The sequence below is a fragment of the Phyllopteryx taeniolatus genome, chromosome 21 (assembly GCF_024500385.1).
Source record: "Phyllopteryx taeniolatus isolate TA_2022b chromosome 21, UOR_Ptae_1.2, whole genome shotgun sequence".
Lineage (NCBI taxonomy): Eukaryota > Metazoa > Chordata > Actinopteri > Syngnathiformes > Syngnathidae > Phyllopteryx > Phyllopteryx taeniolatus.
The window spans coordinates 568,401-592,777 of NC_084522.1; the positions used below are offsets into that span (position 1 = coordinate 568,401).

Here is a 24,377-nt window from a genome sequence, read left to right on the forward strand (position 1 = left end):
GAGACGATATCCGGGGGGCGCCGAAGGGGTGAGCGGCGGAGGGCTCCCGCAGAAAAGGGCCGAAGCTGCAAAGTAGAGGAGGACGGCGAGCCATCGGAGCACGCGGTCCGCAGAACTTCGGGTACCGCGCTGAAAAAAGGCGCGTCGTCGGAGCGTCGCGTCTTCAAATGGCTTCGGCTAACTCGGAAAGGAGTCTCTGCAACATTTGCGCAATCGACATTGTCCCAGATTATTACCGCGCTCCTCGCTTGAAGTGTCGGCGCCCTTCGCACGATGCTCATTGCGCCGGACTATCGCGATATTAGTCATTCCAACTGCTCCAAGTGCTAAAGGACTTTGCATCTTGTTGCACAATTGACAACAACAACAACAACAACAACAACAAATGTACCGGCATTACCAGATAACGAGCAAGCCTTTATTGCTCCAGTGCCGTTTGATTGACAGTCGACCGTTGAGAGGGGCGTGGTTCACCGCATTTGATGTGCCACTCGCCTTTTTGATGAGTGCGATTTTCCAGGGTCGCTAACAACGCCCTAACCTCTGTGGTGACACTTTTGTTTTTGGTTCCCTTCTTCAATACCGAAACACCTGCGTGGGTGTGTCTTAGCGATCAAAGTTACCAGCTACATAACTACTAAGCTCTTTAAAAAGAGTGACTTGAAATGGAAGCGCTTGCTTCGTTTTGCTTGGCTGAATGCAGAAGTCAGTCCGTTGACGTTTGTCACGTGATCACGTGATTTCTTTTCTGGTGTGGCCGCACAAACGTCGGCACGTTGAAAACTGCCGCGTTGTCATCGATCACAAACGGAATTCCTTGCTTCCGCCATCTTGGAATCTTGAATTCCATCTTGTTTTGAATCTTTCTTCGTCTCTGTCAAGCACTCGGCATTCGGCTTGTGTGTGAATATCGCTCGACAAATAAACTCGCGCCGCGCCGACGTGGAGGCCGCTGACGGGTGCGCCGTCCCGTTGCGCCGCCGGCTCGCTTAATCGATCTGACTTTCTACGGCGCTCGCCCGCTAGCGCCCCCGGGCAGCCGCAGCGACCCGAGCTAATGCCGAGTGCGGGGAAGGCGTCGTCGCGCTTGGCGTCGACGGTTTCCTTTTCATATCATTTGATCAATTGTGGTAAAGATGCAAAATCTGCCAGCGGGAAAGCGCGGGTTCTTAGCCGCGGGGCGAAGGGCAAAGGTCGAAGGCAAAAAGAGGAAGAGTTGATTATCTACGACAACAGCAAGCCTAAAATAGAAAGCGCAATTCCCGTGGGAATGCCGACGAGCTCAAATGCCGAGAAATGAGTGACGATGGAAGAAAAGGGCCACTCGGCAAAGTGGGCATCAAATGCGAAACGAAGAAATGGAGCTGAAAAGTTGGAAGTTGACAAATGACCGAATTTATGGCTCGATTGCGGAATTTGGGGAATGTGCAAAGTTTCGAGCCGGATTCGGGAGAGAAAGGCCAGAGGGAGCGGTAAATATGGCAAATGGGCCAGTTTGGGGAATGCCCAAAATGTGCTTCCTGAGATACTTGCGGCAGAGGGCGGAGGCTGCCGCCCCCGCGACCCGACCTCGGGTAAGCGCAAGGAGGTGGATGGCACTGAACAAAATGTGCTAAACTGAAAGAATGGTCACCTTTTTAAAAATAGAATATCCGCCGTCACTTCAGCACATTTGAACCTCGTTTGAATCGATTCAACGATTCCCTCTCTTTTTTAATCGGACATTTGGACAATCGTCCAAATATGCCCGAACGATTCACCGGAAGGTGCCCGACGGCGTAGCGGCACGTTCGCCTGCCGCGGGTTCGATTCCCGCTCGGTGGTCGTCGTATGGAAATTCACTGGGAGCTTTTCGGAGCGATGGCGGCAGTGACCTTTAGGTGGCGACGACGGACGCACGCGCGATCGTGCCAAACCTGCGAAGGTTCTGTGATGAATGGGCCGCTTGCATTGGGGGCAAAATGGAGGGCGGCGGGCTCACGGGGTCTTCCGGAACGATGTCGTCATCGATATGGAACCGTCTTCGAGACAATTGTGTTACAGCGTTGTTGTTGTTGTTGTTGTTGTTGTTGATGGAGCGGGCGCATTTGCGTGTCTTCGCTTCAGCTCGAAAGCGTCGCCGCTCGAGCCGAACTTCGCCGTCGAAGCGGCGGCGAGGGGGGAGAAAGGCAGAAGTGGTTCAAGAGGAGGACGACGGCGAGGGAGAGACAACGAGGCACAACTGGACGAGACGCGAGCGGCCGGAGAGAGCGGATTGGTTGACACGGGGAGCGGGGCTGACGAGACAAAACAAAAAGAAGAAAATGAAATCCCGACAAAACAAAGCAAAGCAAAGCAAAAGTCGACGACGACACGAAGGGTCACGCATTTATGACGTGTGCCCGCGTGGCTTTTCTCCGGGCACTCCGCTTTCCCCCCCACGCCCCCAAAACACGCGCGCCCGGTTGACCGAAGACTCGAACGTGAACGCGGGCGCCAATGGTTGTTTGGCGAGAACGGACGGGCCGTCGTCCTTCGGGTGGCCCCGCCCCTCGCCCAAGTGCCCACCTGCCCACCTTCCGATTTGCTGCGCGTCAATGTCGGCCGTTGTCCGCTCGGTGGCGCTGTTGTGACGTCACGGCCGCGCCGCACGCCGCCGTCCTGCGGGGGGTGGTTCCGCTCGTCGCGCACGCGCACGCCCCGGCGGACTAATGCGGCTGCTGTGGATTTCCCCCCGACGTTCGCTCGCCGCGACGAGCGCAAGCACGGCGGCGATGGACGGCGCCCGCTCCTCTTCCGCCTGCCGGCCGCCGCCGCCGCCGCCGCCGCTGCTGCTGCTGCTGGCGGCGGCGGCGGCTCGGCTCCTGCTCGCCGGCCGAGGTGAGCTCACCGTCGGGGACGCGCGTCGTCGGCGCCGGGCGGCAGGTGACCGCCCGGCGCGCTTAATCCGCCGACGCCTCGGTTCCGCGAGTTGGATCCCGCGGCTCGCAGCGAACGCGCGACGACGGGACGCGTCTTGGCGTCAAATTGTGCCGCGAGGCGCGTGCGTGCCCGTTTTGGCACGTGACCCATAGACTCGCGCGCTCCCGACAGAAGGAGGTTGATTAGGGAAAAGGCAGAACGGTGGAGGGCCACGCCCATCTCGTCTAGCGGCGCGTGTGCGTGTGTCGAAAGCAGACGCCGCCGCTGTCTTTGGCCTCCGACCGCGGGTCGTCCCGGTTCCGACTGTCCGCGTGGCGGAGTGCCCTCGGGCAAGACGCCGAAGCCTCGTTTGGCCCCCGCGGGCACCCGTCGGTGTGTGAACGGATGAATGCGAGCGATGAGTGCGCGCTTATTCGGGGAAAAGGCGCGCGAGATGACCTCTGCAGTTTGTGTACATTTGCAAACCTTTCAAAATAATCTCCAAGTGGTTTCTTCACCAAAACGATGCCCCTCCCCCCCCCGTTGTGTTTGACACGTCATGTTGTTTTCCCGTTTGGCCTCCCGAACGTAACCGCTCGGAGTGGTGTGTTAAGGAAAGACGACGAGCAGCCCGCCGACGTGTGCCGCTTGTGCTTGAAAGCGGACACTGCGGCTGGATTCGGGGTCCGATCGCCATTTTTCAAGCTTGAGTGTAACTCTTGAAAGCGGTTTATTAATGAAGAACAAAACCGAGGAGGAGCGCACCGGCTCCCTGTGTAGCCAGCTGCTGTTTGCGTTCACCCTTTGAAAATGTGGGAGGATAACGATTCATGAGGCCGGAGAGGGCGAGCTGCGCGTTTGTTTGAAGGAAAGGGCAAACGTGATGAGGATGAGGATGAGGATGATGAGGATGAGGATGATGAAACTCATCGACAGTTTCACAATTTAGCGTCGTCCGTGTGTTTGGTACACGATGTGCACGTCTGGTGGCAATCGGACAGATTTCCGATGAAAATGACCTACGTGACCCTGAAATGCAGTTGAAAAAACCAAAGCTGCGTCCTTTCAAGCGCGACCTCTTGAGACGCTTTGCAGGTCTCCTCGCGGTGGACACGCCGACCGACTTTCACGTTGCTCGCCGAAACGGGCTTCGGGGGCGGAATTTTCCAAAAGTTTAAAAAAAACAAACAAAAAGTCAATTCTGTGGCGCGTGGCGCACGGACTCCATGTCGAGGGCCGGTCTGGAGAGGCGTGGCTCCTCGTGTGCCCGCGTGCCGCCTTCGCCTACTTTTCACACGCCCGATAAAAACCAGCGGAAGGTCGCGGAGTTCTTGCCTCGGAGCGCCCAAAAGCCAACTCCATGTGTGTTTCCTTCCCTTCAGTTCTTGTGCAGGTCAACTGAGAAAGCGCCGACATACGAGCCGTGCCGTAATTACCCCTTGGTACAATTTGCCGACGCTCCTTTGGCCCGGATGGCGCCGGCACCCACGTCTCACTTTGCCCCCCCCCCCCCCGTCAAAAACGTCCGGACTTTCCGTCTCCTGATGTTCGTGCGGCCGTTTTATTTGCGACGATTGCAAATGTGGGCTAGCCTTGCTTTTGGGGTGAAGCTGTGACAGCCCATTCGGAGTCGATACGCGGCGGGCAATTCGCGCCGCTCGCGTGCGGACGGGACACGCGGCGGGGATGACACGGAAGAGTTCAGAGCGCTCGACAGCGTGAGGGCGAGCGGGAAGGAATAGGAAAAATAAGGATTCCATTTTCGAATAAAGCTGTAACATGACAATATGTGGACAACTGCGGAGTGTGTCGCACCTCTGGGGCGGAAAACAATTCCGAATAATTCCAAGAATTATCCCCCGAGACCAGATTGACCCGTCGACACCAAATTCCGCGGACGTGCCAACCGTAACAGGTCGCAAGGACCCGCGCTTGAAATGCGGCCACTTTGGTTTTGGGGCTCGTGCTTCGGCGAACTGCTAATCGGCAATTCGGCTGAATGAGAGCCAATCGGAAGACGCTGAATCGCTTGGCTTTTCTGTTTCCGCCATCTGATGTGGGCGGGGCACGGCGTCAAAGCCACGATCAATTTGAGGATTCTTTGAACGCTCCAAAGAACGACGCTAGTTTCTCCGATCGACACGAAATCGGGTGAGCGTGTCTCTCCGAAGTGGACGCGTGAAACGGGAAAAGGACAGCAAGTCTGTGAAGCGGCCATTTTGGGCAGTCCCGACTGACGCTTGCTGGTCCCCCGCGGCGCCGCTCGTTGCAGCTTTTTCCCCCCGCGCTGGCTAGCCGTTAGCTTGTCGCCATTTCTTCGGTGCGCTACACTTTCAAGCAGCGCTTCGTTGACCTGCGCCGCTTGCCACACGGGAAGATTTAATCCTGGAAGATCTGTCATATAAAGCAAATAGGGGTCAGGTCCGGTCGCATCGGGGTCAGGCTTGCATTCGCACGTGTGTGTGTGTGTGTGTGGTAAATGTTGGAAGGAGAAAAGGTCGATTTCAGGTGCGACGCGGGGACGGCGTGTCGACCGGCGTTTGAACCCTCCGTGATGTCACGCCGCAGCTCGGCATGCTGGGACTTTGAGTGGGCCGAGGAGGACTTTACGAAGGCGCAAGAAGACGAGTCGCCGCCCGCTCGTCCCGTTTATCAGGCGGCTGCGTATTGCGCGTCGGCGGCCAGCCGGGAATGTTTGCAAGGACGATTGGAGCGATAGTGCCCGCCCCCCCCCCCCCCCCCCCCCCCGAGGCCGCTTTTTCTCGGCACGCCGTCCGATGCGCTTGTTTATCGGTCTGCCGGCGTCCCCGTCGTCGTTGTCGTTGTCACGGCGATGTCTCGGGCTTGTCGGCGACCTCTGGACACAATGCGGCACAAAGCTCGGGCTCCGGGCAACAGCGGAATTACAAGCGAGCGGATTAGCGTCGGTCCGGAAAGTTGCGCGCCCCTCGGGGAATTGTCATTCGCGGCGCTCGCTTAGCGGCGGACGTCTCTGCCGGGATTTCAGCTCGCTTTTCACGCCTCCGATCGGCGCCGCCGGCCCGTCGGGCAGAAAAGCAGCGAACGAAGCCACCGTGGACTCGACCCTCGGATTGCGGACCGGCCGCGTTCCTCCGTGGCTTCGGCTCGTACGACCCCAGATTGTGGTGTCAGAAGCGGGATGCTTTGTCCCTCCGATATCCCTGCGCAATGTGTGACAAACGAGGTGAGAAGTGGGACGGTGAGTCTCGAGGTGGTCATTTGAAGGACCAACTGCTCGATGACTGTGGACAGGATTCGCAACCCGTGCTTGAGGGTACCACTCCTGAGGCTTGGGTGGCAAACGGTGTCAGAAGTGGGATGACTAGCGGCGAAGCCATCCACGCCGGTCCCGGTCGGAAGGATTCTGACCGTCGCGAATGTCCGGAAGAGCCCGACGCCGACGGCGCTCCACGTCGGAGTCTTTTGTTCTATCGAGCGGCGCGGCGACGCCGGATGGGGAGGAGCGAGGCCGCGATTTGATCGGTCGGGCGGGAGCAAAATGAAGAGATCCGCTTCCGGCTTTGCGGTGCGCTTGGCGGAAGCGGATTCCACTCGGCCGACTGCACGTATGACAATAGAGAGGAAGAGGAGGCCGCGCCTCGCCGTTTTCGTCTTCCTCCTCCTCCTCTTCTCGCCTTCTTTTTGAATTCGGATCCTTTCATCTCCTCATCCTTCTCTCACCTCCCTCCTCATTTGCCTGTTTCCTTTCGCACCTTCATCCCTCCATCATTTTCTCTTCTTTCTGCTCTTCGGCGCCGAAGAGCAAACGAGGGCGCGAAGGTTGATGGCGGCGGCTTGTTGCCTTCGTTGCTTTTCGCCGCAAAAAAAAAACCCGCTGAGAAAACATCCCGGTATTGTTTTGTAATTGTTGGTGTCTCTTGTGAGTTCGTCCGACGCATCTTTGGTTCTCTTGTAAATCATCCAAATATATTTGTGCTACACATTGTAAATATTTTATACATTTGATTAAAAAACAACATTTTCGTTGTTTTGTAGTGTTTAACATTACAAACAAAATACAAAAAGAAAATAATGACCAAATATTTTCCAAGTCTCTTTGGGTCATAAGTCAACGTTGTCGTCGATGCGTTCACACCGAGCTCAATCCGGATCCGATCCCGATCGCATTTGGCAGCCGTGAAAACGGACAATTGGGAAAGTCGTCTCTTTTGGCACCATCATCAGATGAGCGTCTTTAATTTGGGGGGGGGGGAATGTCGACCCCCGGTGGCGCGCTGACCCCCCCCGAGGCCAAGCAATCCAACTCGGATTTGCTGATTTTTCCATTTTTTGTCAAATTCGTTTTTTTGCGTCATCCCGATCCAAACAAGCGAGCGACGAAAACTCGAGTTCCTCTCAGATGAGGGAGACGGAAGCCATTTTTTTTTCGATTTCAGGCGGGTTGGACTATCGATGGCCGCCGCCTCCCCCTCATCGCCGTCATCATCCTCGTCTTCCTCGTCTTCCTCGCTGCCAACCAGCCGGCCGTCCCCCGCCCGCGCTTTCCCACCACGGTCGGAACGCCGTTGTTTTTTTCTCTCTCTCTCTCTCTCGAACGCCCTCAAACTGCCGTTTGTGGCAACACGATTGATTTTTGACGATGTCATCAATCGTGGCAAAAAGCGGCGCCGTCAATATGCGTTCGATCTTATCCGATTCTCAATCGATCGTATTTAAAGTGTTTGATGTCGGAGCAAGAAAGCTATTGATTTTCAACGGGCTCCGAAATCCGATTGCTTTTCGAAAAAGGCGCCGGCCGGCTCATGTCAAAGCGGCGCCTTGAGATACGAGTTGAATTGCTTTCATGACCGCGCTTGCAAAATCCCGTTCATCCGTTCCAGCCTCCTTCCCAAAAAATTGACGACATTTGGGGAACTCTTTCAATTGTTTTTTGCTTCGTTTCAACGGACGTCGCGCCGCTCCTTCTGCCGCGCACCTCGGCCACCGGGGGCAGGAAATACAGACGAGCCGCTAAACGCGGAGACGCTCACAACGCCTCAGTAGACTGCAGTAATATTTGTACTTGTTCTTCACAGAGAAGAAAGAATATCCGCCTTTGATTATCTGGTTAGCAGTCACCCGCGTCCTTTTATCGTCACAGCGGCATCACGCCGCCTCCATTTTGTCATGTGGCGACCGCGCTCCTCTTCTCCGTCGTCGTCGCTCCATTTTGCTGGCTTCGTCTTCAGCCGGGATCTTCTCAAGCCCCCCCTCTCGCCCTCCCCACCCTCCTCGCCTCGCCTCGCCTCGCTATCCGAGCAAATGGCTGGGCACGACGCGTCCGGGTCGGCCTGCCCTACTTTCGTCTCCCGTGCGCTCGCTTCCTCTGCCGTCTCGTCGTCGCCGTCGTGTTTGTTCAGATGGGACGAGGAAGGATGGAGGGATGGAAAACGAGACGAGAGATGAGGGAGGGGACGGAAAAAAAGGAGGCGCACGCTCCAATCTAGGTCGCGCCGACTGACTGCGTGACACTTTTTGTTTACACTTGAATTACGAGCTCGCTGCCACCCGGGAGGTACTGCGCTCTGTGATCATTCCTTAGCACGATGGGTCACTTTTTCACGGCGAGTCCGCCTTAAAAGGTTCTTCCGAAACTTTCAAGACCAGCTCGTTCACTGTCGTGGCCGATGACGGGCCTTTTTCATATCATTTCAGCGATAATGCCAAAGAAATAATACGTCCTAATTCACCATTTTTTTGGGTGATGATTTTCATGACTCGACGCCGTCGTCCGCTAGTCGACGCCGTCGTCCGCTAGGCTAGTCGACGCCGTCGTCCGCTAGTCGACGCCGTCGTCCGCTAGGCTAGTCGACGCCGTCGTCCGCTAGGCTAGTCGACGCCGCCGTCCACTAGTCGACGCCGTCGTCCGCTACTCTCGTTTGAGCAGATCAAATGTTGTCCAGTTGGTGGATGCGGTGACGTCCAGCAGTAAACAACTTGTTTGGAGCACAAACAAACATCAACATCATCATCAACATATGACGCGTGCGCATAAATGTGTGACGTCTCACTCTGCGCTTTTATTCCAGTGTGTGGATGCAATGCATATTTAATACGCCGCAGCCGTCAAATGAAATATCCACCATGGGCGCTTTTAGCTCCAAGGCAATTGCGGCATGTTTTCTTTTTTTTCCTGCGGCCTAAAACAAGTCCCATTCGTGCGTGTGCGCGCGTGTGCGCGTGCCACAGAGGTGGCGAAGCAGCACACAAGAATGACTGTTGACAAGTCGCTAATTAGCAATCAGAGCGACACGCCCGCCTGGGAAAGAGATCTTTGTTTTGTGTGGTACGTGCGCACGCACACACGCACACACACAAACGTGTACAGTAACTCACACAACTGACGCGCGCACCGTAACACATCCAGGCACAAACACGCAAATTTTGTGCGCTGACGAACGTATACACTAACACACAAAAACACACTAACTTGCAGAGTGCATGTGTGTTCATGCATAACTTCAATATACATTAAGACACGCGTGTACACAAACCTGCACTAGCAGAAAATTCATACGTACGCCAACCACACGCGCACACGCAATAACTTACACTAAGTCACAGACACACGCGTCGCACACAAACATACATGCACCAACACAAAAGGAACTCAAAAGTTACAATTACACACGCACCGAGTCACATATGCAGTAACACACACGCGCACAGCGCAGCGCCGACTACCGGCGAGGAGAACTGACTCCGTGTCCGATTTGTTCGCCTCAAGTATCGGCGGCAGGTATCGGAAGCCTTCGCGAGTATCCGATCGCCGCCGAATCGGAGGCGTCGTGTCCGTGGGAAACATTCAATTCAGTTTGCAGTTTCGGTTGGAGGTGTAAAAAATCGAATCTCTAAATATTCTTTCACACTCACTCGTCACAACGTTCACTTCGAAGTACAGCACTGACACACGCGCGCGCGCTTGCTCCCACGGGCCCGTCGGACGCGCGCCTGAACGCCACGCGTGCAAAGTGGCAAACGGCTGCTCGCTCGCAGCCGCATCTGGCGGAATGTCATGGCGGCAGTCTCCGGGCCATCTCGACGTCACGTGACCTCCGGCGAGAAAGAGCGAGGCCTCGCGGATCCGAAGCATATCTGCCGCTCGTTGTTGATTTTCGTGCCGCTCCACCTCGCACGCGCATGAAAATGAAAAGTGCAATGACGCAGAAGGTCCTTTTGCACGCGGCCCCGCCCCCAAGAGGCGCGCCGGCGGCGGCCGAGCGTGAAGCGCGACCGTGCGAACGCGCTCCAAGATTGGACAACGGTGGGAAAAGGAACTCACGCTTTGTGCTTCAGCAGAAGTAAAGATTTTCTTTTTTAAAAAGATTCTTGTAAAAGTATTGAGTCAAAGTAAAAAGTACAAAGCGAAAAAGGAATTGTCCGACAGATAAAAAGATCAATCTCGTCGGCTTTCAAAGCGCACGCAACGCACGAAGAAGAACGCACTCAAACGCCAGACGGACGCGCGACGATCCCCAAGGTTGTCCTTCCGAGGGCCGAGGCGTCTCGGCGGCGGGTCCGAAACAGGCCGGGGCCGACCGTCTTGAATATCGAACGTGTTCAAAACAAAGACGACGACGAGTCAGAATGATGCAATGAAAACGACGTGAAGCTTGGCGTGCGTCCTCTCCCCGAGATCCCAGCGTAGCTGGTTAGCGGGTCGCGCGACTCCCGGCCCGAGTCCGACCGGCTTCGAAGCCCGCGGCTCGTGATGACTGTAGTTGAGCCGGGCATCGTCGAGCCGGGCATCGTTCGGTTCTCATTTCACGGCAGCGGCGACGCGATCGATCTAATTACAGTCGAGGCCGAGCCGATCGGCGGGCCGGAAATCCTCCCGCCGCCTGCTTGATGAGTTGCCATGGCAACACCCGCCGTAACCAAGGAGACCGCAACACTCGCCGCCCGAGCGTTCCCCGCGCCGAAGGGGAATGCGCCGACCTCCGCCGTCCACGCGGAATTTGCTGCCCGAACGAGCTGCTGAGAGTCAAGAGAAGGAGGCGCGCTCCGGCGCGGGAACATTCTAGAAAACTAAATGAAAGCAGCGAGTTTGCTGCCCAAACGGGCTGCTGAAAGTCAACAGTTGAGAGGGACAACGTCAAGACAAACGCGCTTTCTCGGCTTCCTGCCGTGCTAAATGCAACCACTAGAGGGTGCACTTCATCGATGGCCCAATTTTACGAACAGACCGACTGCTGAAAACCAAAATCTCGGCAACATTCCAGAGACTATGGGCAACCGGCAGTGCGAAACGTCAGGAGACTGCGGGCAAACCGTCAGCCCTTGCCTCGCCCTTATGGCCACCTCTCCCTGTCCTTTTTTTTTTACTGCTGCTCAATTCTGCCTAGCAATAAACAACTACTACAAAAAAATAATAAAAAAATAACCACAACAACCAATCATTTCTTCGGTCGATCGTCGTGAGGAAGAAGCGCGAGGCTCATCGCTAATCACGATATTCACGACCAAAATGATCGCAGTTGGCCATGTTAAACAATGTATTACGTTCGCTAGCCCGCGAGCCGTCTAGCTAGCGAGGCGAGTAGCTAACGAGCGGGGTCGTCCTAAACATCGGCGCCTCGCTCAGCGTTGTTGCCTGTGGTCCCCGCCTAACAGACGCGCGGGAAAAGTTAACTGTCGATTAGCCAAAACCGCAGCGGCCGCGCACGTGATCGGGCTCGACGCTGACGACAACCAACGGATTTGATTGACGGGCGAAGGGCTCGTCTCCAGCGCACTCGGCGGACACGCCCGCACGGTTCTGCAGCTCCGGGGCGGGCCGCACTTTTATTTCATACAGGATGATTTCTTTCTTTATTTATTCTGATTATTTCTAAAAACACCTTTTTTTTGAAGTAGCAGTTGTTCATTGGATGTGTCTTAGGGTTTGTTTTTCTCTGAGTGTGTGTGTGTGTGTGTGTGTGTGTGTTAGGCAGGAAACACGAGTAAATATGTGTGTGTATGTTGTTTGCCTTTGCTATGTTGTTCATGTGTGCGTGCGTGCGTGTGTGTGTGTGTTTTGAGCCAATGATCTTCTGTTCCGTAATTGGTTTTCACTTCGGAATGTTTTCCTGTCGGATTGCGACGGCGACTCTGGAAACCGGGAGGATCAGGCTGTGTACACGCGCGCGCACAGCCCTATGAATGGAATGGAGTGTGTGTGTGTTTGCGCATGACCGAGGCGCACTGACATTGAGGTGTCTTCTTAATCCTCGTGTTTGTTTGCGTGTGTGCGTGTGTGTGTTAACTGTTAACAGGGGCAAGCTGCCATTTTCAAGACTCGCAATGACAAAGCAGCAGTCAAATCTGCGTGTGTGTGCCAGGGTACGTGCGCGCGCGTGCGTGCGGGCGGCTAAGCCCGCAGGCTCATGTCGGCTGCGACTCCAGCGAGCGAACACATTTTCGTGTCGTCTACGAGCTCTCGTCTGTCCTCATTTGTTTGTGCGTGTGCGTTGTTGCGCATCTTCTGAAAATGAAAAGAACAAAAGCGTTGACAGCAAAACACCATAGATGGGCTACTGATTAGCGTCAGTGCGGCGCTGTCGTCACCCTTCCAACAAAGCATATTTGAACACAAAGAATGGTGCAGCAGATGTAAACAGACAATATAACAATGCTCACAGGCGTCGTCTCCGTGTGTGTGTGTCTCAGTCGATTGTACTGCCCCCAGGTGGCCTCTAGAAGGAGTGGCACGATGTGCGTTGAAGCAAATCGAAGCAAAAAAGGTTTGAAAGCTCTTTTGTTCTTCTTTTTTTTTCTTTCCTCCCACATCTCAAAAAGGTGCGCGCTACATTCATCGAAGAATCGAAATTGCCCGTAGGTGTGAATGTGAGTGGCAACGGTCGTTTGTTTCTATGTGCCCTGCGATTGGCCGGCGACCGGTTCCGGGCGTGCCCCGCCTCGCGCCCCAAGACAGCGGACGCGGTACAGAAGACGGACGGACGGATGTTTATGATTTCTTTGTAATGTTTGTGAAATATTGTGACGTTCGTCATTTGTGGCGGGGCAGCGGCGGCGGCGGCGGCGGCAGCGGCGGCGCCCGAGCCGACAGACGCGTTAACACTCTGTCGCTGCTTTTTTTCCCCGTGCAATTTGGGACTTTTGCAACTTCCAATAGAAATGCGTGCACTGTTTTTGCGCCGGCCTCCGGATGACCTCCGGTGACCTCGGCGGGGGTTCACCGGACTCCGTCGGGCGGAGACGTCGAGCGCCCCTCCCGCCTGCGGCGATTCAGCTGCCGTCTGAGTCACCCTCCCGCTTGCGTCAGCACGCGTCGCACTCTCACGCGCGCACACGCGTGCGTGTTAAGACTCGATGAAAACATCTGCTGCCGGTGGCACGATTTGGCCCTCTTAAATCCGCTTGTTTTGGTTCCATTTTGGGGCATTTACTGGCATGATCCAATTGTTTATTGTGCGACAACAGCCACTCCCAGTTGATATTTGCTGACTGAGCGAATGCGCTGTCTTGAAAACAACAACATAAGTGTCCGTTTAGCTTCATGCTAACAAACCATACGAAACCCCATAGACAGGCTAACAAATAGCATCGGCGCGGAAGCGTCGCGACCCGTTAAGCCACAGATATTTCAACACAAATGCCGGAGCAACACATGTATACGGATCATTTAACAATACTGACGGCCGTTTATGTTTTATCCTCTGCAAAGAACGACTCGTATTACTGCGGCTTACTGAGTGACCATCTGCATGTATGGTCGAGTATGATACTGCCCCCAAGTGGCCGAGGCGCACACAACAGAAGGAACAGCACCATGTCCAATGTCCACGTCACATTCCGTGTATTTATGTCATTACTCTCTTTTTCTCAAGTCCGATACAATCGAGTGCCATTCTCCTCACTTTCCCAAAATGTGGTATTTTTTTGGGGTGGCAAGGGCGGAACAGATCAACGGCATTTCGGGGAAAGACGTTTTGCGATCCGAGTCACGTTGGGGCTTTTTTTCCGGTCGACGTCACAAAGTCTGGGCGCTCGTCTGAGAAGACTGACGTGCGAATCGTCGGTTTTGCATCTTTTGGTGGGTACGCTTCTCCGCGGAGTTTTTGTGAGCGACGGTCACGTGCGCGGCGTCGTTAGCGGCGGACACAAAAGGCAAACGTGGGCATTGACGGTTCACGACAACCGCTTCGCCGCCGCGTCTGCTCCGAGCCCGGCGGCGGCGGCGGCGGCCCTCGGGGAATCCGTGGTGTAATTACGCTACGGTGACGCCTCATCTGCATCTCAGACCGCGAGGACGCGCTTTTAGATCTCCCGCTCGGCTGGAGCGCATGACGTCGGCTGACGGCCAAAAACAAAACGATGCTATTATTTCTTCTCTCTTGTTGCGTGTTTGCCCGAGGTGGCGGAAGGATGGAGGGAAGGGCGGAGAGGTGACGGAAGGATGGAGAGAAGGGCGGAGAGGTGACGGAAGGATGGAGGGAAGGGCGGAGAGGTGACGGAAGGATGGAGAGAAGGGCGGAGAGGTGACGGAAGGATGGAGGGAAGGGCGGAGTGGTGACGGAAGGATGGAGGGAAGGGCGGAGAGGTGACGGAAGGATGGAGAGAAGGGCGGAGAGGTGACGGAAGGATGGAGGGAAGGGCGGAGTGGTGACGGAAGGATGGAGGGAAGGGCGGAGAGGTGACGGAAGGATGGAGAGAAGGGCGGAGAGGTGACGGAAGGATGGAGGGAAGGGCGGAGAGGTGACGGAAGGATGGAGAGAAGGGCGGAGAGGTGACGGAAGGATGGAGGGAAGGGCGGAGAGGTGACGGAAGGATGGAGAGAAGGGCGGAGAGGTGACGGAAGGATGGAGAGAAGGGCGGAGAGGTGACGGAAGGATGGAGGGAAGGGCGGAGTGGTGACATCTGTCGGCAAGTTGACTTTGCGATCGTTGTGGCTTCCAATTCCGAGTTATCCGCTTGAAAATGAAAAATTTTTCGAGGGCTTTCTGAAAATAGTTTGGACACTTTTTTTTGTGTGTGGATTAAAAGCCGAGATCATTATTTTGGAATTAAGCACATTTGTTCTTGACACAAATAACGAACAAAACATAACAAATGGTTTTTCTCGCATTATATGTGTGCAGCATGTGGAAAGCACGATAGCATGTTGACGTCATGACAGTACAACCCGATTCCAGGATGTCAAGTTTCAAGACTCGATCACAGTACAATTTGGACAAGATCGCTTCGTATTGACAAGACAGAAAAAGGAATGTTCCATTCCAAAAAAAACACAAAGAAAAGTCCCAAATTGTAAAGATGTTCATGTTTGATTCAAAATAGCAAAACATACTTTTCCGGAAGCGCCGTTCCGTGTCATGCGGTGATACGACGTCGTATTGTTCACGGCGCAGCGAAAAAAAAACAAACCTCGTCTGAAAAAATTCCAATTCCTTGTGTGTTTTTTTTGGACATACTTGGCAAATAAAGATGATTCCGATTCCGATTCCGATTCCGAATTGCTCTCGCCAGCTGTGCCGTTCGGCGCCAACTATGCCGGCGCACAAGTGACTCGTTTTGTCCGCTGAGCCCGACAAGCGCCGCGGAGTCGTTTGACACGAGATTTTGAGCGGCAATTTCCCTCTGAGGACGAAAAGCACATACTTGCCGAGTGTTTTGTCTTTCTTCCTGCTTGGCGACTGATTGATTTTTATTGATTTCTTTTTTGAAATTGTTTTTTGCCTGGCGAGCGACTGACGAAGCCCCGCCAAAGAGGTCGCGTGTCAAATAATTGATCAAGCGAATCGATCGGCCATCCCGACATTCGGGTGAGCCGGCGACGAAGGCCCGATTGCGGCGCCCCCGCAGAAGCCGTTTGGCTTCTAATCAACGTCAGCGCCCGATCGCTTGGGAATATTTGACGTGCCGCTGATGAACGTTTGTCGCTCAGATGACTTATTAGCGTCCTGCTGCTGCTGCTGATTTAAAAAAAGAAAAAGAAAGAAAACGCTCTGTCAGTCATCTGTACTTCTCTTTCGTTCCCGTTTCGAGGGCCGTTGGGGTTTTTGTCTTTTTGGACGCACAAATCGTCGGCGGCGTATCCGTTCATGCGAAATGTGGTGCGGCCTTTGAGAATCCAATGTGGCCAGAGACCATGAAAAAGTTGGCGCGAGGGCATTGATATTAGGTTCCATTTTACGTTGGAAATGCTCATATTTAACCTTCTAGTTAGTTCCAATCAAATCGGGGGTATGAAGTGTAAAGATGTCATCGGTATATCAGTCAGTCAAACGCTTAGAATTTGGCGAGCGCTTGCGCAATCCCCGCTCCAATGGACGGCGACGAGCTAACGATCCAAAACAAGCAAGCGGACTCTCGACGACGCGCAAATGCCGCCGGCCTCCGAATGTCAATCGAGCGCCGTCCATCTTTCCGCTGCCCGGCGGGGTTCGTTTGGCGTGCCGCCCGCCTCGACCTCCGCGGACATCCCGCAGAGCCGCGGCGCTCAAATGCTTCTTGCTTTGCTTCTTTTGCAGTTGACAACAGGTGAACATTCGACTCGTAGTTCGGGTCACTATGGCGTCGTACCGGCGCATATTAAAAAAAAAAGGTGCTGCGGTTCGGCTTGACCTTTAACCTCAGACGAGCTCCTAAAGTTCAGCCGTCGAGTCATCGCCGTGTGCGTGTAATTAATCCGCCTCAAGGATAACGAAGGAGCGACGACAAACACAAAAAATGTGACAAAAAGTGGAATCTTGAAGAAATATAAGCGTCGGCCGCCGGCCGCCGGCTCACCACTGAGCTTTTTCCCTTTCCGTGCGCTCACGCTTTGACAAGGCTGTCGCCCCCCCCGCGGCCATCGGCGGCGGCGAGCGTCAATGGCCGGCTCGTATGCAAGCGCGCACACGGCGCTCAAAACGGATTTCTTTTTGGGGAAAGCCCATTCGGCAACACGCTCTTCCGTATTGTTGCGGTGGCACACTTAAGAGGCTTTTTGTCGACAAGCACTCAAGTCCAACAAGCGGCGAGCTAATGCTAATCCCCGCCCCGCCGCCCTTTTTGTTTTTGGGACAGTCAGCCAGAAAATTGTCTTCACTGGCAGCACGAAGGAGAAAAGAAAAGAACCTGCGGGGTCAGCAAATGCATGCAAGCCCGCTACAGGAGCGCCATTGGGCCTTTCTCCCCATTTCAAAGTTTCTGGGCCTCGCTTATGTTAAAACACCCCAAGGATGAAAAACGACCGCGCAGCCCCTTTTGCTCGAAAGCGAGCCGGCCCTCGGCACGTCTCGTTACCATGACAACCGGGGGCAGCGCCAGGGGTGGCCGAACTTTGAGCCCCGCATCGGAAAGAGCACGGATCGTATTCTCCCCGTCATCAGGCCGTCCAAAGTCGCGTTTCCAATTAGGCTAGCTGATCCAATCGTGCCCCCCCCCCCCCCCCCCCCCCCGCTCCAACAATGTAGCCCGACATTCGAGTAGCTAACGCCGGTGCCGCTGTTAGCTAACGTGAACTGTCTCTGCTCTGCTTACTCACATGTCGTCTTTTGTCCCGATGTGTTGCTTCATGGATCGTATTAGCTTAGCATATCGCGCCCACCCCAAAGCTCACCCGCAACCGTCAGTGCACACAGAACCGACGCCCCTCACGTGGGTCTCCCGTCTCTGCGGTCTCCAGGCGTCGGCGCTCAGAAGGTGAGCGTGGATGAGGAGCTGGAGGCCTACCCCGACGAGTCGGTGGACCTGCGCTGCCAGTTCATCGACGGAGGAGGCAAAACCAAACTCAACCAGGTTCGTCAGAGATCGGACCCGAAACTTAACGGTTTTCTCACCGCCGATCGGCGAGCTCGCCGTCACGCAAAGGCGTTCCGCCGCCGATGTTTGTTTGGGCGTTACGCCAAAGCCGGCGAGCTCAAGTCGACGGCGAAGAAGCAAACGAGAGAGCGTCCGCTTGCCGCGGCCGACGGACGCGCGTGCTTGAAAAAGGAAGTCGAGATGATGCAAATGTTGAGGCTTGGCGGTGTGGCCTTCAAATGAACGTTTTTCTCACAAATAATATTTGTAAAAAAAAAAAGCACATGATAATTTAGTATTTTCACATTGTATTGAATTCTTGTTTTCGAAGCTTTGGAAAAAGTAAGACTGCAGACTTGGCTTGCGACCAGTTGAGGGCGTACCGCGCCCTTCGCCCAAAGATAGCCGGGATCGGCCGCGGCGCGCAAAAAAGTCTGAGAAACCAAAAGAAAGAAATGCGGTGAAATTAGCGATCAAAACTCCGACGATTGCCGATCGCCGCGAGGAAACGCCGCGAGGCGCTCGTCTTTTGGCTTTGCCGCAGCGCACGTTTGAAACCTGAAAGCGGAGTGAGTCAAAAGCGCCGGCCGCGGCCAATCCCAGCGAGGGGCCGACCGCCGTCCCGCCTTCGCCAGCGCAACGCGTCATTTGTGGTTTGGCGATCAGGTTTCGTGGATCTGGGAGCCCGCCGAAGGCCAGCAGCGGGACAACATCGCCGTCTACCATCCCGTCTACGGCCAGAGTTTCCCCAACTTGTCCTTCAAGGACCGCGTGGCCTTCCTGCACAACAACCCGGAGAACCCGTCCATCCGGATCTCCCGCCTGCGCATGTCCGACGCCGGGCGCTTCACCTGCGAGTACGCCACCTACCCGTTGGGCAACAAGCAAGGCACCACCGCGCTCGTCATGCTGGGTGAGTGCTCGTTGGAAAGATGCGCACTTTGAACTCCACCGCCGCGTGTTTGCCGGATTCCTTTTCTCGAGCGCTCCGCTTCTGACATCGCGTTTGTGTTTAAATGAAGCGCCGCCGAGTCGCCTTTGTTGCGCAAATGGCCCCGATCGGAGCGGCTCAGCGCGCAAAAGCTTCCCGACCGAGAACGGAGGCGCCGCGCGGCTGCGGGCTGTTCGAAGGTTTCACTTCACTTCATTCCGCCGGTCGCTCGTGTTTGTGCGCCGGATGAGAGAAAAGCATCGGCTCGGTGCGTTTTCCAAATTCAGCAGCGTGCGATTTCCCGGCAACGAAAGGTCACACGGGGTCAGCCGTCCTCATTCGGAGTGGCGATTTTGGGCTCATTTCTTTTTTGGAGCCAGCCCAAGAAGCCACTTTTTCTTCGCGGCGTGAAACCTAACCGCAGCACCCGACGCACACGCGAGGCAGCCATTTTGCCTTTGCAGCAGCCACTTTCGGCCTCTACGGCAGCACGGCAGTGAAGTTTGCAAAATGCCAGTTTCATTGAGCAACACGGAATTCGCGCGACGCGTCTATCTGGAGCAGACCCGGTTAAAAGCCGGGGCCTAACCCGAACCCGAGACGACGCAGCGAGCCGCCATTTCAGGCTCCGGTGCAAAGTTGTCCTCCGACCTCGGAAGTGCAAAATCCGCAACTTCCCGGCGGCACGCTTGCAATATTTTCAGAGCGACAACAGCGAAAGCTTAGCTAGCGGCGTCTTACGTTACGATCCAAGCACACCCGACAAAAATGCGGTCGGCGTATCTTTTGTCGAGACAGAACTTGGCACGCGGTTCTTCCCGGACGTCCTTCCAACGCAAAGCGGTCCTCCGGATCGGGGTCACAAACCAGCAGCGCGAGGGATTTTTCAGGCTCGCGATGACAACGACTCGTTCTCAGAAAGCGGTGGCGCAGTCCTGTTCCGTCGGCACATCGGTTTTGCTCAACTCGCTCTTAGCGATTCCTCACTTCTTGACTTGTTTTAACGCCAGCCCGCTTTTTGGCAGTTCATCGCCCATCCCTGGCATTTTGTCTTCCTCCTCAGCCAAACCCAAAAACTCCGCCAACGCGGTGACGGCGCGGGCGGGCACCGAGGCGGCGGTGGTGGCGCGGTGCCAGGCGGCGGACGCTAAGCCGGCGGCGACCATCAAGTGGCTGGCGTCGGCGGGCGGCGACCACACCACCAGCAGCGCCGACGGGCCCGACGGCACGGTCACGGTGCGCAGCGAGTACCGGCTGGCGCCCACGCCGGCCGACGACGGCCGGGAGGTGACGTGCGTGGTGGACCAGCGCACCCAGGACAAGACCTGGATGCAAATTCTCAGGCTCTCTGTGGAGTGTAAGCAACACCCCCTTCGTCGTCGTACGGATAATGAAGCGTTATTATTAGCTGGCCGTTATTTTAAGAACCGATGCGTCTGCCGATTTCTCTCCGGTGGGTAAAAAAGGTTTTTGGGTTTCAGAAACAGGACATCGTTTCAAACCGACAATGCAAACGGAAAGTGATGACTCACTTCCTGGTTCGGTTCGGAAAATCGGCAAAAATGTCGATCGTCGTTTTCCAAAGTAAAAGTCTGCAAAGATCGACGCGGAGGACTACAAAAATGGAAAAAGGTTGATGGTTGACAAGCTGAAAGTGAAACAAACCATTTGGGATTTTCAAAATCCTTTTTTTCGATGAATTAATTGTCTAATTGATGAGTTGTTGATGAATTCTTGCACCGCTAATAATTGCTGATTCGTCCAGAGTTCCTCCACATATTTGTGGTTGAGAATCAAGCGTTTCGTGTCCTCCGTTAGCGGCTGAAGATTTCCCGCCGGGTTAGGCCCCGCCTTTCGAGCCGCACGCGCTTCAGGTTACATACGACGGCGAAGACCGTAAGGATGGCGACCCACACAAAATATCGATCACTGCAGTAAAGTTGAGTTCATAATGGTTTTGGGGAGCTGTTTGAAAATGGAGACTTGATTTTGTGAAGTCACAATTCGCTCCCAGAAACCCTTTCCCAAATGGTCGCGTAGCAAAAGATTTCCTTGATGGGCGGGCAGGCGCTCCAGATGTTTGCAAGCCTTGAAAAAGTCACCTTGAAGAAGAAGAGAACAAGATGGCCACACGCGCACGCTGAATCCTCGAAATAGCTTTAGAATTTACAAGGGATTCAAACGGGTTCGCTGGTGGCGCCCAAAAACGTTAACGACGGACGACGATATGGGTCATAATTACGTCAATAACGACGGGAAAGACACTGAATTTGCTTTGGGAAAACCAAGCTTTAATGCCAGAACGTCTTGACCTTTGTGTCCCAAAAAAGAAGTTTTGGGATTTGCAGCATGTTTTATGGAGATGCCAATGACATTTTGTGCATATTTATTTGCTTAATTTCCATGAAAATGAACATCAACGCATCGTACTTTGTTGTTGTTGTTGTTGTTGTTGTTGCACAAACGTCCCTCAAGCTGTCTTTCCCCTGACTGCCACCGGAGGGAGCCTCGTGACGTTGTTGCGATCCAATCCAACAGACAATAACGAAGAAGAGTTAACGTCGCGTTTGGACGATGAGCTGACTTTTCACACACGTCATTTCGGGCATGTCCTCCCCGCAGACCCCCCGTCCGTCTCCATCGAGGGCTACGACCACAACTGGTACGTGGGCCGCTCGGACGCCGCGCTGGTCTGCACGGCCGACGGCAACCCGCGGCCCACCGCCGTCACCTGGACCGCGTAAGACGCCGTCGCTCGCCTTTGTCGTAACGAAACAGAAAACTTCAAATCATCCTACGGATGCCCTAACAAACATTTGAATTTGAACCCACTTTTACTGTTCGGACGATCGAGTTTGTCCAAATATTATGATGAGGGTGGACGTGACTTTTGGGTCGGGCTCGTTCCCCCTTCACCTCGGCCTCCTCGCCCTCCTCCAGGGCGTCGGGCCCGCTGCCGGACTCGGTGCTGGTGGACGGCAACAAGCTGACGGTGAGGAAGGTGGACGACGCCGTCAACACCACCTTCATCTGCGAGGTCAAGAACAAGCACGGCGCCGCCAAGGACCGGGTCACCGCCCTCGTCATCGGTGAGTCGGCTCGAGTGACGCTCGTGTCCGTGTGCGCGCTGGCACGGAGGCCCATCTGAGAACCGCGGGGGTCGCTGGCCTCTCTCGATCTTCAGCGTCGAGTTCTGCGCCGCTTTCGCGTGCCGACGCCACACGGCGAGACGGCCTCGGCCCCGAAATCAAAAGCGCCCCCCCGGCGGCGGGTTTGTGTGCCTGCCGCGTTGGCGTGCGGGTTAGGGTTAGGGTGCACAACCTGGTACTGCACGGAAGGCCCTCTAAATTCCGACTTGCCTGTAAAAACCATCCTAAAAAGGTCGGGTTAGCGGCTTCCTGGCGCACGCCGTACGCTCCGCGCTGTCCAGGGCAAAGCCATTAACGGCGGCACAAGTGCGCGCACGCCGCTCCCGTTTCGCTGCTTGGTCCGCTTTTTAAGCGCCTACAGGAAAGTGGCTCCTCCAGTGCGTGTGTGCGCGCGAGTGACTTGCCCACTCTTGTTTTAGAGCGCCCACATACTATAAATAATAAATATGAAGCTGTTATAAACATTTCGCAGCACCAACCGGCGGGTACAAAAACAGTATTTTCCTGATTGCAGCTGCCTCGACTTTAGTGCTTCTCAAACTTCTGCCGCCCCCAAAAATTCCGAAATCTCCAAGTCGCACCGGCCCGACCGACGGTAAAACGCAGGATCGGAGTTGGCCTTCGTGTTGGTCACGTTAAACGAGGCACACGTCGATTCCGATCAACGGCCACTGTCACATTAAACACCGTTTGGACTTGAACACTGTGCTACATGCACATGCAAACTGTACCAGATACCAGTGGAAGAAAAATGATAGCTAAATAAAAGTTCAAAACAAAACCCATACAACTACAGAAGCGTGTTCCTCGCACGGGGGCACCGTCCGAGCTAGGACCGCCACCGGTTGAACATATACATTTGTACTTTGCGTCCTGGTCGGTGCCGGTTTCTATTTCCATTCGAGTCTACTTTTGGGGGGAGCAAAGCCGAGCGCTTAATCCCGCATCCTGGGAGGCTGTTTGAGTGGATCGTGACCTTTTTCTCCTCTTTATTCCCGACCGTCGTCCTCCTCCTCCCACCGAATTGCTTGGAAATGACTCACGCCACCGCACAATAAGACTCAAAATACAAACGACGCACACGCATGCAAAGACTGAGCCGGACGGTGGAGTGCAGTGCGTGTGTGTGTGCGTGTGCGTGTGCGGGACGGCTGCGTGTCTACGAATACGAGCGTGCACGTGCGCTGAATTAATGAAGCCGCATACTTGTGGGTGAGCGACGTCACACTAATGACACACCCGCCTTGCATCAATAATGTTCATTAAACCACTCAACCCCCTCTACGCGCGTGTGCGCGTAAGCAACTCAGTAGGATGATGGATCATCACACATTTGAACGAAATATTTTTCTTGGGACAGCGTGCCTCGACGTCCTCCGTGAAGAGAATTTCAAGCGGATTCCGCAGCGCGCTCAAGTGTGCTAGCGACGAGCTAAATGCGCGCTTGGCTCGATGCCGTCCGTTTTCAATCCAGCGATTGTCCTCAACGGGGTCGCCGATATTACAAACCATACCGGTGCGGGCTCTCACCCATTCCTCAAAAGGATAATTGAACGTCGGTTGGAGTTCATCTAAGCACGAGCCCCCGGAATTCCCTGCTCCCGACCGAAGTAGCGGACTTCCTGTTCAATTTGAGACTTTTTTCCTGCGTCCTGTTAAAGACACGCATGCACCCAGTTTTGTGTTGATTGGTAAAACTTCTTTTTTTCTTTTTACTTTCCAGAGGGCGCTACCCAGGGTGACCTTTGGGGAGGGTCGTGTTGGGGAGTCTTAACATTTTTGCCAAAATGGACTTTTCAGGCAAGTTGAGGCCCTTAAAAAGGTTCTTCGTGGGTCAGGAGACGAAGAATCGAACAAGCATTTTGCTTGAGCTGCGCTCGCCAGGAGCGCGCACGCTTTCCATGCGACGGAAGCTGGTGGCGTTTCCTTCGGGTTCAGGTGGAGACTCTTCTCCAGGCTTACCTGCTGAACCGCAAATAAAAAGCGGGATCTCGATTTTACTTACCGCGCTAACTTAGCTACTAACAATAGAAGAAGGTTGAAATATCATATTGGCTATTTCAGTTCTCTCAGTTTTGCGTCTCCATCTTTGCTCACTGAACAAAGTCGTAAAAAAAAAAAAAAGTGGGACTAGAAAGTTAAGGTTCGGGTTTTGGAGTTGTGTTACTGACGAAAACATTTGCATTTGTAACTGTTGGGGGATGTTGGGATGGATTCATGGCGCTTCAATTCATTTCAATGGAGAGAATGGATTTGAGATAAGAGTCAAGTAGTCACAGAACAAAGCTCCTAAGTCGAGGCATGACTGTGTACATTTATGCACGACCCTAACCCTTTACGTCTTGTCTCTCTGTGACGTGCACCACCATAGCCCCCCCCCCCCCCCCCCCCCCCCCAAAAAAAAAAAAGCTACAGAGAACACATTTTTTCCCATTGCGCGGCATCCTGGTGCCGAAAAAAAGTGCAGCGCTTCGTTTGGACAAAATGAGTGCTTTGCCGCTATCTTTTGACAGCTAATATCGACTTGCCTTCGTCGTCGTGGCGAAGGCGCCATTTTGGATTGGCTGCGGCTTGATGGCGTACCTAATGAAGCGGGCGGTTCCCCGGCTGACGTAAACGGAGAATTCGTCGTCCCGGTCGAGCCGCCGCCGCGGTGCGGAGGTTGCTGG

General features: G+C 54.6%; 1 protein-coding gene across 4 annotated transcripts in view; it reads left to right on the forward strand.

Moving 5' to 3' along the window:
* The first annotated feature begins 2,620 nt into the window (after nt 1-2,620).
* Nucleotides 2,621-24,377, forward strand: part of pvrl2l (PVR cell adhesion molecule related 2 like) — a 41,823-nt gene continuing 20,066 nt past the window's right edge. For 2 of the 4 annotated variants that reach the window (XR_009786069.1, XR_009786070.1), the window contains exons 1-6: nt 2,621-2,859; nt 17,513-17,625; nt 18,295-18,541; nt 19,623-19,916; nt 21,182-21,299; nt 21,500-21,648. Coding sequence is in view for 1 of the 4 variants with exons in the window: in XM_061759592.1 (XP_061615576.1) it covers nt 2,691-2,859; nt 17,513-17,625; nt 18,295-18,541; nt 19,623-19,916; nt 21,182-21,299; nt 21,500-21,648 (1,090 nt within the window). In the remaining 3 variants the exon portion in view is untranslated. The remainder of the gene's footprint in view (nt 2,860-17,512; nt 17,626-18,294; nt 18,542-19,622; nt 19,917-21,181; nt 21,300-21,499; nt 21,649-24,377) is intronic. The other 2 variants (XR_009786071.1, XM_061759592.1) reach the window with 2 other exon arrangements.